The 25,193-nt window shown below is 42.1% G+C and overlaps 1 protein-coding gene across 2 annotated transcripts; it reads left to right on the forward strand.

Moving 5' to 3' along the window:
- The first annotated feature begins 1,544 nt into the window (after positions 1-1,544).
- Positions 1,545-24,841, forward strand: LOC121136438 (ATP-dependent RNA helicase DDX19B). 2 transcript variants are annotated; one of them, XM_040736855.1, is made up of 12 exons: positions 1,545-1,655; positions 9,980-10,028; positions 11,120-11,173; positions 12,469-12,604; positions 12,890-12,982; positions 14,984-15,086; positions 18,423-18,537; positions 19,370-19,547; positions 19,853-20,090; positions 23,458-23,620; positions 23,970-24,161; positions 24,559-24,841. In XM_040736855.1, exons 1-12 carry the CDS (start codon positions 1,560-1,562, stop codon positions 24,618-24,620), a joined length of 1,479 nt encoding a protein of 492 aa, XP_040592789.1. In that variant the 5' UTR covers positions 1,545-1,559; the 3' UTR covers positions 24,621-24,841. The 2 variants fall into 2 exon arrangements, with proteins under 2 accessions (XP_040592789.1, XP_040592794.1); XM_040736860.1 differs by lacking the exon at positions 1,545-1,655 and adding an exon at positions 5,072-5,235.
- Positions 24,842-25,193: the final 352 nt, after the last annotated feature.

Genomic DNA, 25,193 nt, shown 5'->3' on the forward strand with positions numbered 1-25,193 from the left:
TTTGGCAGAGCACTCCTGTTTTAACTGCAAAGTGATACACAGACCTCAAAGGTTCTTTTTTCGACCTTTTAAAAACAGACACCAGGCTGGCCTCGAAATCAGGGTATTTTCCTGCCACCCTGCCTGTCAAGAGCTAGGAATACACGTGTGCACCAATCAAATGTTCTTATTGTTACCGCAAGTAAACTTGAATTTCTCGTTTAACGGTACTTTGGACTGCAGTAAGTGTTTCAACCACCCCAAAGTGCTTTAGCGCTTAGCAGTAGCTCCAGCTCTCTCTTTTTGAGACAGGGTCTGGATAAGTGGTCCAGGTTGTCCCAGCCTCCAGAGAAGGCTGGATTACAGTCCTGTGCTACCAGGCATAGCTTTGTATTGTCCTTCTTATTCCAGTTTCTTGGTTGTGAAGAGATAGAAATGACCTAACACAAGTTAAAGGACAGCCGTCTCTCCATTTGCTTTAGAAAACCTACCACCATTCCGAGGAAAGCCTTTAATGATGACCCACACGTCTAATTCCTGCACTTGAGAGGTAGAGGCAGGGGGACTCGGAGTTCAAGAACACCTTTAGGCTATAGTAGACCCTGTCTCAAAATAACACACGAACAAACAAAAATTAATAAACAAGGCATTACACTAAATATCCCACACAAAGTTTAATTTTTAAACTGTATCATTATGCCTGCTAGTATTCCCCTTTCACAAATGAGAAAACCCCAAATTACATATTCCAACATGGAAACTGTTTCATTAGTTTTACAGAACAAAGAAGTCATAAATCAAGGTAATCTAAAATACATTGGTGGATATATCAGAGAGGTGAATATAACAAGGTGGGGAAAGTTTTCTATAGGTCCAAGATGTTATCTGAAGGCATCCTTAGCTTTTGGGTTGGTGGAAGTCAGCTAGCGCTAAGTTAACAGATTCCAAATAGTTTCTATTGGTACAAGATTTTAGGTCCAACACAGAGATGGGTAAAGAAGGCCTGTTTCTAGAGGGCTAGACCAGCTCAAAATAAAGAAATTAGTCCCTGGACTGGCCACAGTCCAATCTCTCTGCAGTACTGAAATATCATCTAATCAGTCGACCAGTATCTGCACACACAGCCTCTTTTCAGTAGTTTTTGTTCACAAGTTCATAGCAAGACCTTCTCTTTTTTTGTTTTGTTTTGAATACTCTGTAGGACCTTAATATAGAGATCAGAATAGCTTCGTACTCAGATCTGCTTGTCTCTGCCTCCCGAGTGCGGGGACTAAAAGCGTGAGCCACCACCGACCCGGCTCAGACTCGCCTTTCCTGAAAAATAGACACTGTACTTTTGTCAAGGGATTTCTAGTCAGTGATCAAGGCAGCAACAAATGACAAACTTGAGACTTCAAGAGACCTTCTGGGCAAGGTTTCTATGGGTCTTTGGAGGCAAGAGTTCTCATGTGCACGTGCCCATGCAAGAGCCGTTCCCTGCCCTCTTTTGATTGGCTAGGAGGAGCCGAGTTCAAAGCCTCAGCCAATGGAGCTTAGGCTTGGCTCAGATTGTGAGTGGCAGTTGAGGAAGCCTAACCGCCATGTTGAGCCGTGGTGGCCGGAGCTGCTGGCCGGGTCGAGCCCGAGCCCGAGCCCGAGCACAAGGGCGGAATCCACTTTCCCTGACCTTAAGTGGCGTGAGTATCTTTGCAGGTAGCTCTCCTTGTGTTCCTTTAGGTGCTTTCCCCACTGCAAGAAAGAAGGGGGAGAAGACAGCTAAGCACCAGGCCCGAGGTCCCTGGGATCTCTCAGAACCCAGTTGTCTGCTTACCATAAATTAGGAAACAGACTGGCAACCGCTACAAGGGATTAAATACAGGAGACTGAATTAAAGTGCATAAGGGGTCTTTCTCCACGCCCTTCTCAAGAGTCTCACATTGCTCAGCTTTATTACAGGTGGAGTCTGAGAGTCACGTTATTTATTTATTTATTTATTTATTTATTTATTTATTTATTATTATTTTGTTGTCGCTGTTCATGCAGGGTTTCTTTGTGTGTTCCTGGCTGCCCTGAAACTCACTCTGTAGAACAGGCTGGCCTTGAACTCAGATCCACCTGCCTCTGCCTTCTGAGTGCTGGCTGGGATTAAAGATGTGAGCCACCACCATCCAGCTAACACAAAATTTAATTCAGGATAGCTGTGCCCGTTGTGAGGGTGTTTTTATTCTTTCCTTTGTTGAGATCCTGAAACATCACACTAGCCTAGGTTACCCTCAAACTCATTATATAGCCAACAATGACCTTGTACTGGATCTTTCTGTTTCTACCTTCCAAGTACAGGAATTACAAGGGAAACCACCTGGTTGGGATTTGAGGGTTCTTCAGTTGAAATTTTGTGTTTGAGGTATGCAAGAACATTTGAGGTTTTCAAATACATTCAGGGTCTAGCATGTCCTACTAAGCAAGAGAATAGTTTCATGTTTTTTGAGATTTATTTATTTATTACATATACATTGTTCTGTCTGCGTGTATCCCTGCAAGCCAAGAGAGAGCACCAGATCTCATTGTGGATGGTTGTGAGCCATTGTGTGGTTGCTGGGAATTGAACTCAGGACCTCTGGAAGAGCAGCCAGTGCTCTTAACCTCTGAGCCATCTCTCCAGCCCCAGTTTCATGTTTTTTTTGGTTTCTCCAGACAGGGTGTCTGTAGCCTTGGATGTCCTGGAATTCGCTCTGTATACCAGGCTGGCCTTGTATTCACAGGGCTTGCTGGAATTAAAGTCATGCACCATCACAGCCAACTGATGTTTTATTTTTTGTTTTTTGAGACAGGGTTTCTCTGTAGTTTTTGGAGATTGTCCTGGAACTCTTTGAAGACCAGGCTGTCCTGGAACTCACAGAGATCCGCCTGCCTCTGCCTCCTGAGTGCTGGGATGAAAGATGTGCGCCACCACCACCCGGCTATTGTTTTATTTCTTAAGCCCACTGGTAGGAGCCTAGGTAGTGTGTGTGTGTAACTTGTTTTTAAATTTTTTTCACAATTTTATAAAGGACATAGCACATCAGGTCACATTCATGCCCTCTTTAATTTTCCTCCCATTCCCCAGAAGCTGAGGTATTCCCTTCATGACATGAGGTAAAAACAATTTTTTTTGAGATAGTCTCACTATTTATAACCCTGGGTGGCCTGAAACTATGTGGACCAGACTGGTCTCGAACTCATAGAAATCAGCCTACCTGTGCTTCCTGAGTGCTGGGATTAAAGGCTGTATCACCAAACTAAGGTTTTTTTTGTTTGTTTGTTTGTTTTTAAATAAGATGGTCATGTTGATCTCCAACTCCTTATTCTCCTGCCTCAGCATCTCAAATACTGGGATTAGGTTGTACCACCATGACTTGATGTACAATTTTTAGTTTGGGTTTGGTTTTCTGGAATTCTGTCTCAAAAGTAAATGAGCACATGGAAAATAATTTCAGAATTCAAAATGAAGTTTCAGGTGGGGGTGATGGCTCGTGCTTGTAATTCCAGCATTTGGAGACTGAGGCAGGCAGATCACTGTGAATTAAAACCCCTCATAAATAGTCCCCATTGTGTTTCTGATGACTTCCATTCTCCACACACATCTATGTGAGTTTGTTTCATTTTGCTGAGCAAGGAGAACCTACTGCTTTATATTTCATCTTGCATAATTTACTGTTTAAGTTCATTTGTTTGGAATTTTTTTAACCTTCGGTAGCCTTGAAAAATAGAAAATAACTGAATGTCTTTCTAGATGATGTTCCCCAGGGTTTCTTCTGACTACGAAATGTGGTCATAGCTCCCAGACTGTGCTTGGTTTTCCCCTTGACTACACCATCCTTACCTGCTCAACATTGCTCGAGATTAATTTGTCATGTAATATTAGTAAAATGTTCTCATAAAGTTCCAGGAAAATGCTCCAATTGCTTCTAGGGAAGTAACCAGGGATAATGTCCTGTTTGATCCCATTTAGGGGAAAGCAAGTATTTTGGTCCTTATTTTAGTACTTTAAAAACTAGAGCTATTTCCTCCTTTTAAAAATTATCCAAAACTAAGGCTGGAAAAATGATGGCTCAGAGGTTAAGAGTGTTAGCGGCTCTTGCAGAGGACCTGGGTTCAATTCCCAATACCCACATTGTAGTTCACAGCTATCCATAACTCCACTTCTAGGGTATACAATACCCTCTTTGACTTTTATGGGCCCCTGATACACATACGATACACATAGAAATGCAAGTGAAACACCCATGCACATAAAATATGCAAGTCTTTTAAAAATTATTGAAAACAGCCAGGCGTTGGTGGCGTACGCCTTTAATCCCAGCACTCGGGAGGCAGAGGCAGGCGGATCTCTGTGAGTTCGAGACCAGCCTGGACTACCAAGCAAGTTCCAGGACAGCCTCCAAAGCCACAGAGGAACCCTGTCTCGAAAAACCAAAAAAAAAAATTATTGAAAACTAAATAAATAAAATGCTAGCTACACAACCTTTACATAGGAGAGGAGAGCTGGCCATCCGAAGAAGGCATAGATGATTCCAAAATCCATATATTTCCTTATTAAGTGACTCTTGCCACCAGGAATTGAATTGGATTGGTTGGACAAACTGACTTTTTCTGGTATCTGATATTTTACCAAGAAATTTCAATTTACCAAGAATTTGGTGTTTTCAAAGCTCAATTTGGAACAGATCTTTGAGCACTTAACCCTTTGTTTCATGGGACTGATTGCCAATACTTAGACATCTTATTAAATTGATAAGAACAGATACTATCTTGATCTTAGCTAAAAGTCCAGTAAGTTGAGACATTTTAAATAACATGAAAAGTTAAAACAGCTACTTGCTTGCTTATGCATTCTGACTAACAATTATATGAGCTCTTCTATGCCACCGTGCTGGGTGTGAGTGTGATTTCCCTCCTTTAGTCCGAGAGAGCATTTAATCTTGGGTGCCTGCCTCAGTTGCGGCAGAGTGGGAGGAGCGGGGACCTGAAGACTACCTTAGAGGTGCCGGGTCCCCTGGACTATAGGGGCGCAGAGCTGACGCGGACTCTGACGACACCGCGGTGCGCCGCTTCCGGTTGTCTGCGCCGTGGTGAATGATTCCCCCGGGGCGGAGCTGGACCTCGCTGCGACCCATCTGAGCCCGCGGCCGCACAGCCTAAGCGGGCGAGCCTGTCAGCACTGGCCCGGCAGCGGGGAATATGGCCACGGATTCCTGGGCCCTAGCGGTGGACGAACAGGAAGCCGCGGCCGAGTCGGTGAGTTTTCACCAGCCGCTGGAGGACCAGGGGGCCAGTGCCTGTCAGGATCTCGGTTTTTTAGAAGGACACTGTTTAGGTTAGTGCAGGGCGGAGGAGCCTGGCGGGAATGGGACTTGACCCCAAAGCTGACTTTGATTATCCAGCTCCTCCCACGTTGTATAAACTCAATTTGGGTGATCCAGCCACCTGCCTGTCTTCCTGGTATCAGGGTTGATAATCGATTGCACTCATAACCTCGGATGGCAATTTTTATGTATCTTCAGATATGAGTCTCTTGGGCTCAGGGACCATGTCTTACTCCTCTATAAATCCTTCCACTTGGTTATTAGTGCTGGATGATTGACTGGTCTGTCTGTCAGTAAATCCTCTCTTGATTAGCTCTTTTTTCTTAGCCTGATACATTGTAGCAAGACTTGAGTTAAATACTGTTATGTAGAATCAATTTCTACACATTCTGAAATTTGGTAGAGATTTGAATGTAACTCTCAGTACATATGTCTGTGAATTTTCCAAGAATAAGGATTTGTCTACTTTAACTTTTTGTTTTGTTTTGTTTTTGTTTTTCGAGACAGTGTTTCTCTGTGTTGTTTTGGATGCTGTCCTGGAACTCGCTCTGTAGACCAGGTTGGCCTCGAACTCACAGAGATCCGCCTGCCTCTGCCTCCCAAATGTTGGGATTAAAGGCATACGCCACCAATGCCCGGCTTTTTCCTTTTTTTAAAATTTAAATTAGAAACAAGCTTGTTTTACATGTCAATCCCCCTTCTCCCTCCACTCCTCCCCTGCCCCCCCCAGCCCCCATCCCAATACCTTACTGCTTCCCAGGAGGGTGAGACCTTCCATGAGGGGATCTTCAAAGTCTTGTTATATCATTTGGGGCAGGGCCTGGGCCCTTCCCTGTGTCTCTAGGCTCTTTTGTTTAGCTTCTAAATAGTAAAGGTTCAGGCTGGCATGATGTGGCACCTCTCATCGTATCTCTTGGAGGAGTTCAAGGCAAACCTGAAAGAAAAAAGCTTATTTTAGGTCAAAACTTTTACTATAATATATATAGTTATTAATCCATGTAGTTTAAAGAAAAGTGGTGTTTTGGGCTTTGTTCACTGAGGAGGGTATTTTTATGAGACAGGACCTTGAGATAGATAGATAGATAGATAGATAGATAGATAGATAGATAGATAGATAGATAGATAGATAGGACTGGAACTCCTGATCCTCTGTCTCTTATGTCCTGAGTGCTAGGATTATAGGCCTTTGGCTGTCCTGGAACTTGCTCTATAAACCATACTGGCTTGGAACTCACAGAGATCCACCTGTCTCTTCCTTCTGAGTGCTGGGATTAAAGGTGCATGCTACCACTGCCTGGCGAGAAATATTTTTGGTGAATTTTTAAGTTAGTATACAAAGTACTAGGTTTTGCCGTAGCATCTTTATATATATGTGTCATGATGCTTTCTTTGTTCTCTTCCCGTACTCTCCCTCAGGCCCTTCCCTCCACTGGGTCTCTTTCTTCACCCTTGAAGCCCTGTTTCTGCTTTCAGCTATCCCCTATTTCTCACCTCCCTCGGGATCCCCTTTCTAGTTTTGTGACCTATAAATACACATATAAATAGGTGTACAAACACCCACATATGTAATTTTGCATTATGAGGGAAAAACATGTATTTGTTTTCCTTGGTCTGATTTATTTTGCTTAACATAATGATTTCCAGTCGCATTCATTTTGTGCAGATATATTTTCTCTATAGCTCCATAAAATTCCACTGTGTATACCACATTTGTTTTATCCATTCATCTATGAATGGACATCCAAGCTAGTTCCATTTCCTGACTGTTGTAGCTATAAGTACATATGTGTAAGTATCTCTGTGGTATCTTGACTTTGTCTTCCATCCTTTGAGCACACCAAGAGTGGTATAGCCGAATCATGTGGATCATGTTCTATTGTCTGGTTTTTTATGTCCATACTGATTTCTGTATTGACTGCATTAACTGATCTTGTTAACATTTCCCAAGTGCTGGGATTACAGGAATGCATAGTTATAATGCACAGTTCATGCAGTTCTTAGAATGGAACTCAAATTTCCTGTGTGGTAGGCAAGCACTCTACCAACTGAGCTACATTCCCAGTCCCATTTATTTATTTATTTGTTTGTTTGTTTGTTTGTTTGTTTGTTTGTTTTCTTTTGGGGGGTATCTATTTAGTTGATTGGCTCATTCATTGATTGAATGATTTGGGGCTTGGAGGTTTATTTTTGCAGTTCTTTTAAAAAATTAAGACAATTTTATTGTTTGCATGTAATTTTATGTATGTTAACATATATTATAAACTTTAAGTCACTATGTAGCCCAACTGGAATTTAACTTTCAACAGTTCTTCTGCCTTACTTTCCCCAGTTTGAGGATTACAGGTATGAGCCACCAGGCCAAGATTCCAGTTTTGATTAAAATGTTATCTTTTAATTAAATGGACATTCTATTTATATTATTATTTCCTACGTACTTTTTTTTTTTGAGACTGGGTCTCTCTACATAGTCCTGACTGTCCTGGAACTCATTATATATGCTAGGTTGGTCTTGAACTTAGAGATCCACCTGCCTCTGCCTCCCAAGGGCTGGGACTAAAGGCATTTGCCATCATGACTAGCTCTTTCCATTTTTTAAGTTACATGTATTTGACTGTGTGTGTGGGGAGTGATCTGCCATAGCATGGATGTGGGAAACAGAAGAGAACTGGAGGAGTTGCTTCTTTCCTTGTACCTCATAGGTCCTGAGGGGTGAACTCAGGTCTTCAGTGTGGTGGCAAATGTCTACCCACTGAGTCTCCTTGGCCAGTCCCTTACCTACTCGATAAAACTTGTTTTTCTTGGAGTTTTTAATTGCTTTGTGGTTTGTTTGTTAGCAGTGCACTCCTTAGTTCTATGCTAGTAGTCTTTATATCAAGATGTCCAAGTACATCAAGCATTCTAATACCCCTGTTTCTTTCATGACCTTTAGTCTGATTCAAGCTGAACTACCAGGCCACTCCTATTTTTAGAGTACAGCTCATTTTTGGAGGGGAAGGGAAAGCTGCAGATTTGCTATCCATCTCATTCAGAGGCATTCTTTCTTCCTTTCTCTTTTGTTGAATGTACTCTCTTCTTCCTCCTGTCCTTCCCTCCTCCTTTTAGACACAGGGTCTCATGGAGCCTGAGCTGGCCTCCAACTTACCATGTAGTCCAGGATGGTCTTGAACTCCTAAGCCTCCTGCTTTCACTGGTTGAGTTCTGAGATCACAGGTATGGGTAACCATGCCCAGTATCTAGCCCCTCCCCCACCTTGGTTTTTTGAAATTGGGTTTCTCTGTGTATCCCTGGCTGTCCTGGAACTCTCTCTGTAGACCAGGCTGGCCTTGAACTCAGAAATTTGGGGGCCTCTGCCTCCGGAGTGCTGGGCTGGGATTAAAGACGTCTGCCACTACTGCCTGGCTGAATGAAGGATTTTTAGTTTTAAGATTTCCTTTGTTCCTTCTGCTAATCTTCTTTGTCTACTGTCTTTCATATGTTCCTCCCTACTGTTCTGTAACACTACAGGTTCTGTAAGTTTTAGTTTCCATGAAGACCAGTGGGGTTCCTCCATCTGCATCTAGCTACCAATTCAACTTTCCTCTTTTCCTTGTTTATGGACTTAGAGAACCTGGCACTGGTTTAAGAAATAACCATTTCATTATAATGATTCCTCAGTCTTTAAACCCTTTGCTAGATGATAACTGAGTATCTACTTAATATATTTCATGATTAGTGTTACTGCTTTGTGCTAGATGCAAATAAAAAATACTCCCTGTCATTAAGGCATTTATCTGTCTGTCTATTTTATATATGTGAGTGCTCTGCCTACATGCTCTCCTGCATGCCAGAAGAAGGAATTAGATCTCATTGTAGATGGTTATGAACCACCATATAGTTGCTGGGAATTGAACTCGGGACCTTTGGGAGAGCAGTCAGTGCTCTTTACTGCTGAGCCATCTCTCCAGCCCCCTATTAAGATATTTACATTTTCATTGTTGGACATAAGTCATACCAGGATATTTCTAATTTATACTGTTTGACAAAGTCCTGGTAATTCTTGTCTTAGAACATTTCTCTGATCGATTTCTTCTTTTCTAGTCCCAGTTGAACCTGTCTTGGGTAATTTTGGTTGTGCCTGTTGCCACAGTGCTCCAAGATGTGCTAGTTAAAATGTCAGACCCAGCACAAAGCAGCTTGAATGTGCGGCTGCGTGTTAGCTGTCCTGGTCTGGCTCAGACCTACCCAGCCATATAACTAAATTGGGTCACTGCTGCTCTGCCTGGTCTTGGCTATCTAAAGGGAGACTACATTTTTCCCAGTCTTTGCATTTCTTTAATTTTCGGAGACAGTTCTGACGAAATCTTACTGAGAAAGTCTCTGTAAAAGAAAGCATTAAGCAAGCTTACAAATTATAATTCTTCGTAGAAATTGTAATTAGGAAATGTGAGTTCGGGACTACTGTATAATCTTTGTTTTCTTTCCTACTGCTGTATTTATGGCAAATTGTGTTATTTTCTTTTAACCATTTGGAAGTAAAAGGAACCCAGCAGAACAAGCTAATGAATCATTGCTACTGAATACGCCTAGCGAATAGGTCTTGAGAATAGTTCTTCCACTGTTGTTAGGGAGGCTCTGTTAACTCGGTCTTTAAGTGATTTTCCTGACACTTTCCGTTCCCCCCCACATTCTCCATTTAGTTGAGCAACTTGCATCTTAAGGAGGAGAAAATCAAACCAGATGCCAATGGTGAGTAACTAAAGCTAGTTTGAAGAGAATTTTTAGGTATTTCTATTTTGATATAGCAACTACCTGGAAATTTAGTGCATTTATACTAGACAAAGGACAGTAGTGGATACTGATATTTGTTTGACTTGGGTATCAATAAACTGGGTTATATAATTAAAGAATGTTTAATATAAGAATGAGAATACCTACCTAGCATGTAAATTATTCAGTTTATTGCTTATTGTAGGACTATGTTGACAGGGATGATTGTTTTTAACTGTTCTTTGGTTTATAGTGGGATGCACATAAAGTTTGAGCAACTTGTCAGTTTACATGTTCTAAATGTCAACCTGACTTTATATCTGTTAAAAAATGTAAGGTGGAGTAGGGCTTTAAGCGTAATATAAAGTGCATGCCTACATATACAAACAAGGCCCTCGGTTCTCAAGAACCACAAGAAGCAAACAACCAAGATCAGAGCAATGTTAATATTTATCTCACTTGAAAACACAATCATGTGTATGTTTTTATGTAATTACAATATTACTTGACTATATATTTCTATTAGTCAGTAATTTACATATATGGTATTTTTATGGCATTGTGTTCACATTGACGATATGATTTGCAGGTATTTTGCGCACAAAGATGCTTTCTAATCAGTGCTGTGGCTACCATTCTATACTATTTCAGAAATGTCAATGCTGTGGCAGAACTATGCATGTTTTTAAAATAGTACAAGGCAAATAATCTTATATAAGCAGTGTTTCTAAATTTTATTTTTAATTTATATATTTTATGTGCATTGGTTTTTTGCCATAGGTGTCAGGTTCCCTAGAACTAGAGTTACAGAAAGCTGTGAGCTGCCATGTGGGACCTGGGAATTGAATTGGGGTCCTGTGGAAGAGCAGTCAGTGCTCATTACCACTGAGCCATCTCTCCAGACCTTCTAAACTTTATTTAGAGAGAATAAATTTGTTTTAGTAGTGGCTTGGTTTCCTTACTTGTTTTGTTGTAAAAATTTGATAATTTCTCCCCTTAGAATTAGAATTGTCTGGGTTGCTAGATATGGGATAAGATTTTGAGTAACATCTACTTTGTATCTGATCAAGGTGCTGTTGTTAAAATCTGTGCTAATGCAGAGAAAACAGATGAAGAAGAGAAAGGTAATATAGCCTTTAAGCTATGTAAATGAGGTTCAATCTTCTAGAAAAAATTATGACAAGGCTTCATTTATTCATTCATTCATTCATTTATTAAGTTTTTCAGACAAGATCTTGCTATGTAGCCCTTGCTGGCCTGTAACTCTATGCAGTTGAATTAGAACTTGTGGTAATTTTCTTTCCTCTGTCCCGAGTGCTGGGATTAGTGACATGTGCCACCACACCCAGTTTGAGGGGGGTGTGTGCATGCGCATGCATGTGTGCGTGCAAGCACTCGCATATGGAGGCTAGAGATTAACATCAGGTATCTTCTTCAGTCACTCTTCACATCTTTCTGTAGCCTTGTCTGTCTGTCTTGGGGCTCACATGGATATGGAACTGAGGCCTGCCTACCTCTGCCACTGTTTCCTTAGTGCTGGGATTAATTTTTTGTTGTTGTTGCTTTTGTTTTTGTTTTTTGAGACAGGGTTTCTCTGTATAGCTTTGGAGCCTATCCTGGCACTCGCTCTGTAGACCAGGCTGACTTTGAACTCACAGAGATTCACCTGCTTCTGCTTTCTGAGTGCTGGGATTAAAAGTTAGTGCAACCATTAATCATCTTTCCACCTTATTTTTTGAGATGGTCTCTCATTGACCTTGGAGTTCTCTAATTCAGCTAGACTACTTGCCAGCAGGTCTTAGGACCAGCTTGCTTCCTTGCTAGCATGAGGCTTCACTGTTAGACCCAACTTGTGTTGACATTGAGTAGGTATTACAGTGCTAAGATAAAGTTCAGTTTAATCAGCATGTAAAGGAATTAATGGTTTATATTTCAGAGAAATTTTCCATTTTTTATTATATTTTAAAATCAAAATTAACCCTAACCCTAAATACCTATGACTGTTAATTTCACAGCCTTTTTTTTTTTTTTTTTTTTTTTTTTTTTTGGTTTTTTGAGACAAGGTTTCTCTGTGGCTTTGGAGGCTGTTCACAGACTTTTTTAAAGATTTATTTATTTCTAATGTATACAGTATTCTACCTGCATATACACTTTCATGTCAGAAAGGGTGCCAGATTTTGTTATAGATGGTTGTGAGTCACCATCTATAACTGGGAATTGAACTCAGGACTTCTGGAAGATCAGCCAATGCTCTTAACTTCTGAGCCATCTCTTCAGCCCCCCAAATTTATGGACTTTATTTATTTATTTTATTTTATTTTATTTTTTTTTGGTTTTTCGAGACAGGGTCTCTGTGGCTTTGGAGGCTGTCCTGGAACTCAATTTATGGACTTTAAATACTCCCCTACTCTTTTTTCAGAGGACAGAGCTGCTCAGTCTTTACTCAACAAGCTCATCAGAAGCAATCTTGTGGATAACACCAACCAAGTAGAAGTCCTGCAGAGGGACCCAAACTCCCCTCTCTACTCAGTGAAGTCTTTTGAAGAGCTTCGCCTGTGAGTATCCATTGCTTTCTGCAGTCATATAGACATCATGTCCTGGCTATACGTATTTTTCATACAGCATATGTTTACCTACATGAGGTAATAATATGCATTAGGTACTTCAGGCTGTTAAATACAATGTTCAGGCAGTCTGTAAAAGCTTTAGTTGTATTCCCACATTGTGTTCAGTTCTCAGTTAGATACTATGTGTACAAGTGAAAAAGAGGAAAAAAATCTCCTGTATACTTTGCTGTGTTCCTCAATCTAAGTGACTTTCATCTTTAATGGTTTTTCTAGGAAACCACAGCTTCTCCAGGGAGTCTATGCTATGGGTTTCAACCGTCCATCCAAAATACAAGAGAATGCATTGCCTTTGATGCTTGCTGAACCGTATGTAACTCCATAAAACTACAGCATCTGTCATTTGGTATTTTTTAAAACAATTTAAGCCTGTTGGTTCATGACTAATAATCCCAGATATTTAGGAAGCTGAGGCATGAGGATAAAAGGTTGAAGGTCTGCTCAAGCTATAAAGTGAATTCAAGTCCAGCTTCAGCAATTTAAAACAAAACAAAAAAAACCCCACAATGTATACCAGCTATTTGTTTGGCTTTTTTTTTCCCCACCCCTAGACAGGGTTTCTCTGTGGCTTTGGAGGCTGTCCTGGAACTCGCTCTTATAGACCAGGCTGGTCTCGAACTCACAGAGATCCACCTGCCTCTGCTTTGGCTTTGTCTGGCTTTTAAAAAAGGATTTTATTACGTGTGTGTGTGTGTGTGTGTGTGTGTGTGTGTGTGTGTGTGTGAGAGAGAGAGAGAGAGAGAGAGAGAGAGAGAGAGAGAGAGAGAGAGAGAGAGAGAGAGTGCGCGCATGCGCATGTGCATGGAGATCAGAGCATAAATTCAGGGAGTCAAGTTCTTGACTTCCATCATGTGGTTCCTAGAAAATCAAACTAAGGTCATCAGGCTTTGCAGCAAGCACCTTTTACCTACTGAGCCATTTTGTTATTTTTACTCTCAATATATTGTTATGAAAAGCCTAAGACATTCAGTGAATTTGAACAGATTTTATAGAAAAATGCCCATATACCTACAACCTAGATTATACCAGTAACATTTTTATTTTATTTATTTATTTATTTATTTATTTATTTATTTATTTATTTTTTGGTTTTTTGAGACAGGGTTTCTCTGTGGCTTTGGAGGCTGTCCTGGAACTAGCTCTTGTAGACCAGGCTGGCCTCGAACTCACAGAGAACCGCCTGCCTCTGCCTCCCGAGTGCTGGGATTAAAGGCATGCGCCACTAACGCCCGGCAACATTTTTATTTTTTCATGTATCTGTCTACTAATCTTTTTGATGTTTTTTTGCTTGTTTTTGGTGAGGTATGAGGTTGATTTTGGTGACAATAAGAGTTGTTTTGAGAAAAAAAATCTCAGTATAGACCCGGCTGGCCTTAAATTCTCTTATGTTGCTGAAGATGACTTTTTCTTTTGTAATGCATCTGTTTGAGTGTATGCAACACATGTACAGGTACCTTCAGAGGCCAGAAGAGGGAAGTAGCTACATCCCCTAGACTATTGACCTGCTGGGAACCAAACTGACATCTTGTAGAACAGCAAGCAGTTGTAAATATAGAGCCTTCTCTCCAGACTTGATGGTTTTGAATTTCTAAACCCCCAAGTGCTAGATTTATAGGCATGGACCACCATACCACGTTTATGCAATGATAGGGGTCAAATTTAAGGCTTTCTTCGTGCTAGAGGAATAGTCTACCAACTGAGACACATCCCCAGCGTCCTGAATTTCTTATTTCTACCGTGATGAGAAGACACTTCTCTGGTCTTGACATTTATTTTCTTAAGTTTTGTCTATTCTTTTTCTCAAATTTGTATTTTTGTTAGCTTATTAATTGACAAAATAGTGGATTTTATTACGATATTTTCTTTCTTTTTGGGAGGGTTTCGAAACAGGGTTTCTCTGTGTAACAGCCCTGGCTGTCCTGGAACTCACTTTGCAAACCAGGTTGGCCTCGAATTTACAGAGATCTATCTGCCTGCCTCTGCCTCCCAAGCGCTGGGATTAAAGGTGTGTACTACCACCACCTGGCCAAAAACTCATTTTTAAACTTTGTTCACTTCTGTTTTTGAAAAACTTTTAAAACTTTCTTATCTGTGTGTTTTGCCTGTGTGAATGTATGTGTGTTGCTTGCTTTTCTGGTACCGGACAATGTCAGAAGAAGGTATCATATCCCCTGGAACTGGAATTACAGATAGTTGTGAACCACCATCTGTGTTTTGGAAATTGCTTTAGTTAGCTGCTAAGCCAACTCACTAGCCCTTTGAAAACTTACTTGATGGTGGAGCTCCTGAACCTTTTTTTCCCTTGTGCAGCCCACAGAACTTAATTGCCCAATCTCAATCTGGTACTGGCAAAACAGCTGCCTTTGTGTTGGCCATGCTCAGCCAAGTAGAGCCGGCAAACAGCTATCCCCAGGTAAGAACTTTGAGAATTTGAGTTTCTGACTATCATATAGGCTAAAGGTGATAACAGTATTCCTGAACTAAAAGCCAGTGTGTGGATAGTCAGGTTATTTGCACTTGTAATCACAGTACATGGCAGGCAGAGGCAGGAGGGTTGCTGTGAGTTTGAGGGTAGCATGTACGTAAAAGTTTCAGGCTGTTTTGGGCTAGAGTGAAACCCTGTCTTTTTTCTTCTCTTTCTAAATGGTCAGCCCTGAAACATATACATACATGTAACTAACTAGACTGAGCAGGTTATGTTTATATATTTAGGAAAAAAGAGGCAATGAATTTGCTTTGCTTTGTTTGTTTTTGGAGACAGGGTTTCACTGTTTAGCTCTGGCTGTCCTGGAACTTGCTTTGTACAAAGACCACGCTGGCCTTGAACTCACAGAGATCCACTTGCCTCTTCCTCCTGAATGATGGCATTAAAGGCGAGTGCCACCATTGCCCAGCCAGGTAATGAATTTGAAAGAAAGCAGTGGTGAGGTACAAGGCAAAGTTTGGAGGGAGGAAACAGAAGAGGGTAAATGATGTAATTATAATCTGAAAAAATAAAAAAATATATATATTATAAACAAAACCTTCATTGAAAATACTTTTATATAAAAATAATTATGCAGTATTATTAGCCAAACCCAAATTCTACATTTTAATGGATTTATACAATTAGAAAAATCATTCTGGGGGTGTTGGCGGCGGTGGCGGCACACACCTTTAATTCCATCACTAGGGAGACAGATTCAGGTGGATCTCTGAGTTCCAGGCCAGCCGGGTCTACAGAGTGAGTTCCAGGACAGCCAGAGCTACACAGAGAATCATTCTGAACCTATGGTGCTTTATATTGAAGTTTTCTTTTTTTTTTTTTTTTTTCTCAAGACAAGGTTTCTCTGTAGCTTTGGACCCTCCTGCCTCTGCCTCCCAAGTGCAGGTTTTAAAGGCATGTGCCACCAACACCCACATAGGATTTTTGTTTTTACTTTTATGTTGCCTATATTATTAGTGTGTTTGTGCACCAGGTGTGTTTGGTTCCTGCAGAAGCCAGAAGAAAGCAGCATATTCCTTGGAATTGGAGTTACAGAGGGTTGTGAGCCTCAATGTGAATGCTGGGAATAAAACCCAGATCATTAATACTTTCATTATCATATTTTTTGTTTTGTTTTGTTTTGTTTTTTGAGACAGGGTCTCTGTATTATGAAGCCCTGGCCTAAAATTTGTTACTTGGATTCTCTCTTCTTTTATCCAATATTTACCTTTCTTGTTCTCCTTTCTACAGGTTATACTGTATCCACATGTATATTTGTTTACATACATGTTATAGGCTAGAATTCCCAAGTGAAGGAGAAAGTGTGTTTCTTTCCTTTAAGGTTGTATGACCTTCCTAAATACATTCTTTTTTTTTTTTTAAAGATTTATTTATTTTTATGAATACAACATCCTGCCTCCATGTATGCCTGTACGCCAGAAGAGGGCACCAGATCTCATTATGGATGGTTGTAAGCCACCATGTGGTTGCTGGGAATTGAACTCAGAACCTCTGGAAGAGCAGTTGGTGCTCTTAACCTCTGAGCCATCTCTCCAGCCCCCCTTAATAAATTCTAAGTCCATCCATTTTACAAATTTTGGATAGTATTCCATTCTATATAGCTATGAAATGTTCTTTATATGTTCATCTTAACCAAACCAAAAAGCTTTTATCATTTTTTCAGAAAGGGCCTCCCTCCTCCTCCTCTTTTAAGGTCTCCCTCTAGTTTGAGCTGTACTGAAACTTACTACAATGATTCAGGCTAGCCATGAGTTTCCAGCAACCCTCCGGAGCCTCTCCTGTGCTGGGATTATAAACATGGGACACGACATCTGGCTTGATCCCATTTTATATAAACCAGAATTCAAATTGAATACAGATAGAATGTAGAAATCCTTGACGACTGCTATTAAGCTTGATGCTTTTTCTTGTAGAAAAAAAATTTCATTTTACAATCCTCATAAGTTAGAAAGTTCTAACAACTGCCAGGCATGATAGTGTATGCCTGTAATCTTAGAGTTTAAGAGGCAGAGAGAAGTTGAGTTTGAATTTAAGGATACCCTGGGCTCTATAGTCATCTTGAGATCAGCTTGGTCCATGTAGCAAGACCTTGCCCCTAAAAAGGAGGGAGAAAAAGAAGAGAAAGTTCTGAGAATTTTCTAAGTGAGAAAGAACCTAATCTTCAACTGGAATTTCAAACTTTGTTCATCAATGTGATGAGATTTAAAATCCCCTGGGATGCCGGGCAGTGGTGACGCATGCCTTTAATCCCAGAACTCGGGAGGAAGAGGCAGGCGGATCTCTGTGAGTTCGAGGCCAGGCTGGACCGACAGCCTCCAAAACAATACAGAGAAACCCTGTCTCGTAAAACCAAAAAAAAAAAAAAAAAAACCTGGGATGTCTACATGCCTCTGGGTGAGTCAGTAAGGGTGTTTCCAAGTGAGTTTAATTGAGTGTGAATGACGTCATCCCTTTATAAGGGGGATAGGAAGCACTAGCATTTGTCTCTCTGCTTCCTGACTGTAAATGCAATGGCAATGTGACCAGATACTTCATACTTTTGCAGTTACAGCTTCCTCAGCATGATGAAGTCTGCCCTCTTAAGCCCACATCTTTCCTCCTGAAATTATGGGTGTTGTCGTAGAAATACAACAAAATGTATCTAGCACAGCTGCTCATGGGTAGGGTGTGTGTGTGTGTGTATGCTTCAGTGGCCAACTGCTGCTCCTTTTCTTCCTTTTTCGAAATTGGTTTTCATTGTGAAGCTCATTATTTAGTGTTGGCTGTCCTTGTAGAACACTCTGGCATTAAACTCAAGGCATCCACCTGCCTCTGCCTCGTGAGTGCTGGGATCAAAGATATTTGTTGCTATGCCTGGCTGGCAGTCTCTATTTTCAAGTGTCTTTACCTAGCCATAGTCTAATCACTAATAATTCTAGCTGTGACCCAGCAGTTTAAAAGTGAAATGTTGTGGTTGGAAAGATGGCTCAGCAGTTAAGAGCACTACTGCTAGCTGGGCATTGGTGGTGCACACCTTTAATCCCAGCACTCTGGAGGCAGAGACAGGCGGATCTCTGTAAATTCTAGGACAGCCAGGTTACACAGAGAAACCTTGTCCTGAAAGCAAAAAGAAGTGCTTTTTTGTTTTTTGTTTTTTTTGACAAACGTCTGCTTTATATAATTTTTCCTGTGGCCCCAGATGGATGGGTAGCTTCTAATATGAAGGCCCCCGGGGCCAAACAGACTTTTGTCAAGAGTTCTTATTCTGCACTCTCTTCTCTACAGTGTCTCTGCCTTTCTCCAACCTATGAGCTTGCTCTTCAAACAGGAAAAGTGATTGAACAGATGGGCAAGTTTTACCCTGAACTGAAGTTAGCTTATGCTGTTCGAGGCAATAAATGTGAGTATGAGTATGTGGGACTAGATCATAAATAAATCTAATAACTCCTTTTAATTTTGAGACACTTCAAAACATACCCAGGAGTTAAAACAGTTCAGTGAACACATGTATGCTCCCCAGATTCAGAAACTTAACATTTGCCTAATTTTCTTTTTTTTTTTTTTTTTTTTTTTTTTTTTTGTTTTTCAAGACAGTTTTTCTCCGTGGCTTTGGAGGCTGTCCTGGAACTTGCTCTTGTAGACCAAGCTGGTCTTGAACTCACAGAGATCCGCCTGCTCCTGTCTCCCAAGTGCTGGGATTAAAGGCATGCGCCACCACTGCCTGGCCCGGCCGAATTTTCTTTATTGATATGTTTATACATTTTTGTGGAACGCTTGAAAGTAAATTGTCTTATTGTAATTCATTCTTCCTAAGTCTTTCAGTATGCGTCTCATGTGGACATTATATAATATAATGCCCTTGTTCCAACCAAGAAAATTAAAGTTCCCTAGAAAACTAATATCTGCTTTACCCTTGCCCATTTGTAGTCAAAATGTTCTTTAGTTGCTAAAGTCTAGTCCTACAATTCTGCTTCAGCCTCCTGTGTACTAGGATTATAGAAGTCCACTACCATACCTAACTCCTCTTTTATCATGCTTTGTTACACCTTTATGATTTCATAAATTCTAAATTTGATTAAATGTGCCCATTAGATATTATAGTGGCATCCAAACTTTCCTTAAAGTAGTAACAGAAAATCATTAGTATTAAATACAAAATAGCTACAAAGTGTCTCAGAGTGGAGAGCTGGCTTTCCTTTGGAATACCTGAAGAAAACATGTCTTTTCCACAGTGGACAGAGGTCAGAAGGTCAGTGAGCAGATTGTCATTGGCACCCCCGGGACCGTCCTGGACTGGTGCTCCAAGCTGAAGTTCATTGACCCCAAGAAGATCAAGGTGTTTGTTCTGGACGAGGCTGACGTGATGATAGCAACTCAGGGCCACCAAGACCAGAGCATCCGCATCCAGAGGTAGGGACTGGAGCCAAAGCCTCCTCTTGCATCTCTGGGTTCTCTGCTCTGGTCTGTGCAGCAGTATTTGCGTGCTGGGCCATTTCCACATGCTCTCACCATGCTCCCAGCCTGTGCTGAGAAGGGAGACCTGGAACCCTCATTCAGCCCAGTGCCACACTGGGTCTGCTCCTCCCTCCCCAGGATGCTCTGTATGCCACTCAGCTTGCTGGGGCTGCAGCCCACCCAGGCTGCAGAGGCTGGGCTTGTGTTCTTTCTGATCAAAACATTGGAGTCGTGCAAAGTGCCTGGGCCTCCACTTGCAGGATGCTGCCCAGAAACTGCCAGATGCTGCTCTTCTCTGCCACCTTTGAAGACTCAGTGTGGAAGTTTGCCCAGAAAGTGGTCCCAGACCCCAACATCATCAAACTTAAGCGTGAGGAGGAGACTTTGGACACCATCAAACAGTATTATGTCCTTTGCAATAGCAGAGAGGAGAAGTTCCAGGCCCTGTGCAACCTGTATGGGGCCATCACCATCGCCCAAGCCATGATCTTCTGCCATGTGAGTAGCTGCCGCAGGCCTGCAGGGGATGCACTGCTCTTCCCTGCTGTTTGTAGGCCAATGAATAGCATTGTCATTGGCACCTCGGGGAGGCAGTAATCTCCACTGCTCAGCTGAAGAGGACAATTGCAATGAAGGGAAGTGACAGTCCACCTCCACCTGCCTGGGCAATAGTCTCCTTGGATTTTTGAGTTTATTGTTGATTTAGTTGAGCATATTTACAGATTCCTTTTAAAAGAAATTCTCCTGCCGGGCAGTAGCGGCACAAGCATTTAGTTCCAGCACTTGGGAGGCAGAGGCAGGTGAATCTCTGTGAGTTTGAGGCCATTCTGGTGTACAAAGTGAGTTCTAGGACAGCCAGAGCTGTTAAACACAGAGAAACCTTATCAAAAAAAAAAAAAAAAAAAAAAGGAAATTCTCCAAATCACAAATAATGAGCTGACAATGTAGCTCAGTTGTAGCATATTTGACTAACATGCATTATTTTAGAATTGATACTCAGCACCACAAAAACAAAGCAGAAAAACAAAAAACTGAAGCCAGATGGTGATGGTGCGTGCCTTTAACACCAGCACTCAGGAAGCAAGCAATCTCTCAGAGTTCATGGCCAGCCTGGTCTACACAGCTGATTCCAGGACAGCCAAGGTTATATACACAGAAAAAGTCTGTCTAGGAAAAAATAAAAGAAAGGAAGAAAGAAAATCCACTGATAACTTTTTTTTTTTTTTTTTTTTTTTTTTTTTTTGGTTTTTACGAGACAGGGTTTCTCTGTATTGTTTCGGGGGCTATCGGTCCAGCCTGGCCTCGAACGCACAAAGATCCTCCTGCCTCTGCCTCCCGAGTGCTGGGATTAAAGGCGTGTGCCACCACCGCCCGGCTGATAACTTTTTTTTTAATTTTTATTTTTTGGCAGAGTCTCACTATGTTGTCCTAGCTGGCCTTGAACACAGATCCCTCTGCCTCTGCCTCTGCCTCTGCAAGTGCTGGGATGAAAAGCATCACCACCATGCCTGTTTATACAATTTTAAAAAATGTATCTTATGTGTGTGCATGTATCTGTATGCACATATGTGTGTGAGTACCTGTAGAAAGCAGGAGAGACTTTATATCCCCCTGGAGCTGAGTTACAGGTGGTCCTGGGAACTGAGTACTGGTCCTTTGCAGGAGGAGCAAGTATACTCAACCACTGAACCTTCTCTCTCCAGCCCTGGATTTCAGTGTACTTCAATAGATGATGGATAATGACCCCAGCTTAATTCCCAGAACCCACATGTTGCCTGTGTACACACATACATGCATTCTACATAAATATAATAAAAATTTAAAAAGTAAACCACTTAGGCTGCCAAGATGACCCAATGAGTACAGGTGATCGTTGTCAAGCATCACCACCTGGATTTGATTCCCAGGATCCGCCTGGTTGGAAGTGACAACTGAATCCTGAATGTTATCATTTGAACTCCTCAAGTGCTCAGTAGCATGTTCATGCTTCACCCCTTCCTTCCTATCAAACACTACATAAATTAAAAAAAAATAAAAACTATGGCCAGTCATATACTTTTAAGTCCTAGCAGGAGGCAGAGTCAGGTAGATGTCTCTGGCAGATGTTCAAGACCATCTCACTGATATGCAATGAGAGGCCTTGTCTAATAAATAAATAAATTAAATGAATGAATGAATGAATGATCTGGGCCGTGGTTGTGCACAACTTTAATCCCAGCACCTGGGAGACTGATACAGGCAGATCTCTGTAAGTTAGAGGCCAGCCTGGTCTACAGAGTAAGTTCCAGGACATCCAGTGCTACACAGAGAAACCTTGTCCCGAAAAAGCAACCCAACAAATCAATCAATCAATCAATAATGTGTTGTGCATGTATGTGAATAGCGCTGTGAGGTGGTTAGAGAAGATTTTTACAGTATGAGTCTTCTACCTTGTCTTTGAGGCAGGGTCTCTCCTGTTTGCAGCTACAGTCTATACTCCAGGTTCACTAGCCTGTAAATGTGTACATTAGACTTTTACATCAGCTTGGATATGATCTCAAGTTGTCAGGATTGTACCAACATTCGCTTTTATGCTCTGAGTCATTTTCCCGACATGCTTATAATTTTTTAAACATTAAGTATATGGACTATTCAGAAATGGAGATATAGTTGGTCTTTGTTTTTTCAAGACAGGATTTCTCTGTGTAGTCCTGGCTATCTTAAAACTCACAGAGATCCACCTGCCTCTGTCTTCCAAGTGCTGGGATCAAAAGTGTGCACCTCCATGCCTGGCTAAACATAGTCTTACATGAAAAAGTAACAGCAGTTAATTAGTTTATCCAAATTAATTATAAGACCAAAATTCCATGCAAGAAAACATCTTAAGCCATTTCTTTCTCCTTTAATCTGTTGTGATCTGCTGTGTGGTATGTGTGGTATGTATATGTGCTCATGTGTGCAAGTGCCTTAGAGGCTTCAGGCATCAGATCCCTGGAGTTGCAGTTATAGGTGGTTTTGAGCCACTTAATGTAGGTGTTGGGGACTGAACTCAGGTCCTCTGCAAGAGCATTATGTGCTCTTAATGAATGAAACATCTCTCCAGTCCTAGGCAGAGATTTTTTTTTTTTTTGGTTTTTCGAGACAGGGTTTCTCTGTGGCTTTGGAGGCTGTCCTGGAACTCGTTTGGTAGTCCAGGCTGGTCTCGAACTCACAGAGATCCGCCTGCCTCTGCCTCCCGAGTGCTGGGATTAAAGGCGTGCACCACCAATGCCTGGCAGCCAGATTATTTTATTCCAGTTCCGTGTCCCGCCCCCACCATCTTGCCATCGTTCTGAAACTTCTACACATGAGAAAGTTTAAACCTGGACAGCCCACTGAATTCATCAGAGCCTGAAGTATCATATAGGTCACGATCCATCTTTTTGTGGGTATCTTTTTTATTTTTATTTTTATTTTATATGGCTCTTCATTAAAAACAATTCATGGGGGCTGGACAGGTGGCTCAGTAGTTAAGAGCCCTCACTGCTATTCCACAGGACCTGAGTTCAATTCCCAGCACCCACATGGCAGCTCACAACTGTCTGTAACTCTTGTTCCAGGGGATTCAATACTCACATAAAGGCATTCATGCAGGAAAAACACCAATGTACATAAAATAATTTAAAAAAAATAAAAATAAAGCCGGACGTTGGTGGCGTGCGCCTTTAATTCCAGCACTCGGGAGGCAGAGGCAGGCGGATCTCTGTGAGTTCGAGGCCAGCCTGGTCTACCGAGCTAGTTCCAGGACAGCCTCCAAAACAATACAGAGAAACCCTGTCTCGAAAAACCAAAAATAAAATAAAATAAAATAAAATAAAATAAATAAAAACAATTCTTTTCACTCCAGACCCGCAAAACAGCTAGCTGGCTGGCAGCAGAACTCTCCAAAGAGGGACACCAGGTGGCTCTGCTGAGTGGAGAAATGATGGTGGAACAGAGGGCAGCTGTGATTGAGCGCTTCCGGGAAGGCAAAGAGAAGGTCCTGGTGACCACCAACGTGTGTGCCCGTGGTGAGCAGACACTGGTCCCGTTCACCAGGCTTGGGGTCCCAGGCCCTGTGAGCAAGAAAAGTGGTCTCACGGAGGTGGGAGGGTTTTAGGGACATTCCTTTGTAGGAGGACAGTCAGAAACACTTGGAAGAAGCCAAAGCCAGCAGTCCTGCCTTGGTGGGAAGACACTCAGGCTCCCAGACACTTGCTTTCTCTCTTCTGCCAGAGTTCTGTCCTTCTGCCTAGGCTACAGCCCTGTAGGTGTCCTCTTTAGCGACCAGTGACCTGCCCAAGCCATGTTTCCAGTAGTTTCTGTGGTGACGGTGGCCCCTTTGTCTCCTGCCTGCCTCCCTGCAACCCCTTTGTGCAGGTATTGATGTTGAACAAGTGTCTGTCGTCATCAATTTTGACCTTCCTGTGGACAAGGACGGGAACCCAGACAATGAGACCTACCTGCATCGCATTGGACGCACTGGCCGCTTTGGCAAGAGGGGTCTGGCAGTAAACATGGTTGACAGCAAGCACAACATGAGCATCCTCAACAGAATCCAGGAGCATTTTAGTGAGTCCCTGAGTTAGCTGTGCCTGGAACCCTTTTCAGAGGGGAGTGTGGGGGAGGGGAGGTTTCCTTTATCCCGGAGGTGGGCTCTGTCCCTGCACAGCTGGCTCCACCTGGATGTTGTCAGGAGAGCACCTGCACATTCAGGGCTGGGGGACTGGAGTATCAGCGCCCTGACACCGAGCTAGGAGAACCTGACAACTTCCCTGGGATGTCAGTATGCGTGACCAGGGACCTGTAGTCAGCTGCTCAGGCTCAGAAAGCTTGCTTTGTGCCCGGAGGACGCACCACTGTCCCACAGCTAAGCACCTCCCCAGACTGCCATGATGTTTGTTCTAGATGACTTCTGTTGCATCTCCATGGTAGTTCATGGTGGTCTTCCAATCTGTTTTTCCCTCAGATAAGAAGATAGAAAGATTGGACACAGATGATTTGGATGAGATCGAGAAAATAGCCAACTGAGAAGCTTCACCAGCGACTGGCGCCACCCTCAGCACTGTCCCTGCCTGGGAGCCTAGTGCTTTCATGGCAAAGGCCTTGATGGGCACCTCAAAGACCAAGGCCTGAGTAGAGACTACCTACCTCATTCAGAATTACGTTTGGGCAAATGATGGGGGATGGTAGAAAATTTGTTTACACAACTTTGGAAGATTAGGCATGAATACACAGAAATTTACCTTTTAGAAGTTCCGTCTTTTTTTTTTTTTTTTGGCCATAATTTCTCCATCATTATCTAGTCTAGATCATATGCCCCGATTTCTTATGAGAAACCTTAGCTGTTCTTTGACTCAGAGTATGCAGACCAGCCCTGTGGAAGTGATAGTGCAGGAGAAATGAGGGCTCACAGAGGCAGAGTCCCCAAGTAGGTTAGGTATGTAAGCCAGTCCTAGTGTCAAGAGGATGTCGTGAGGAGTTGGTCTGTGAGCTGCTGCTTAGGACTTGGTGTGCTATGACTAACTCATTCCAGGAAGAAATTTACTATGTTGGACCAAAATGCCTTTGGGGCCTCTCTATTCAGGTTTGTACCTCAGAAAC

Source organism: Mesocricetus auratus, unplaced genomic scaffold (assembly GCF_017639785.1).
Source record: "Mesocricetus auratus isolate SY011 unplaced genomic scaffold, BCM_Maur_2.0 Super-Scaffold_6723, whole genome shotgun sequence".
In the NCBI taxonomy this organism is placed as follows: Eukaryota; Metazoa; Chordata; class Mammalia; order Rodentia; family Cricetidae; genus Mesocricetus; species Mesocricetus auratus.

Coding starts and splice junctions, on each gene's coding strand:
- LOC121136438 (XM_040736855.1), top strand. CDS start 1,560: ATGTTGAGCCGTGGTGGCCGGAGCTGCTGGCCGGGTCGAGCCCGAGCC. Junction 12,605..12,889: donor TCTTTTGAAGAGCTTCGCCT/GTGAGTATCCAT, acceptor TGGTTTTTCTAG/GAAACCACAGCTTCTCCAGG. Junction 15,087..18,422: donor CGGCAAACAGCTATCCCCAG/GTAAGAACTTTG, acceptor TCTTCTCTACAG/TGTCTCTGCCTTTCTCCAAC.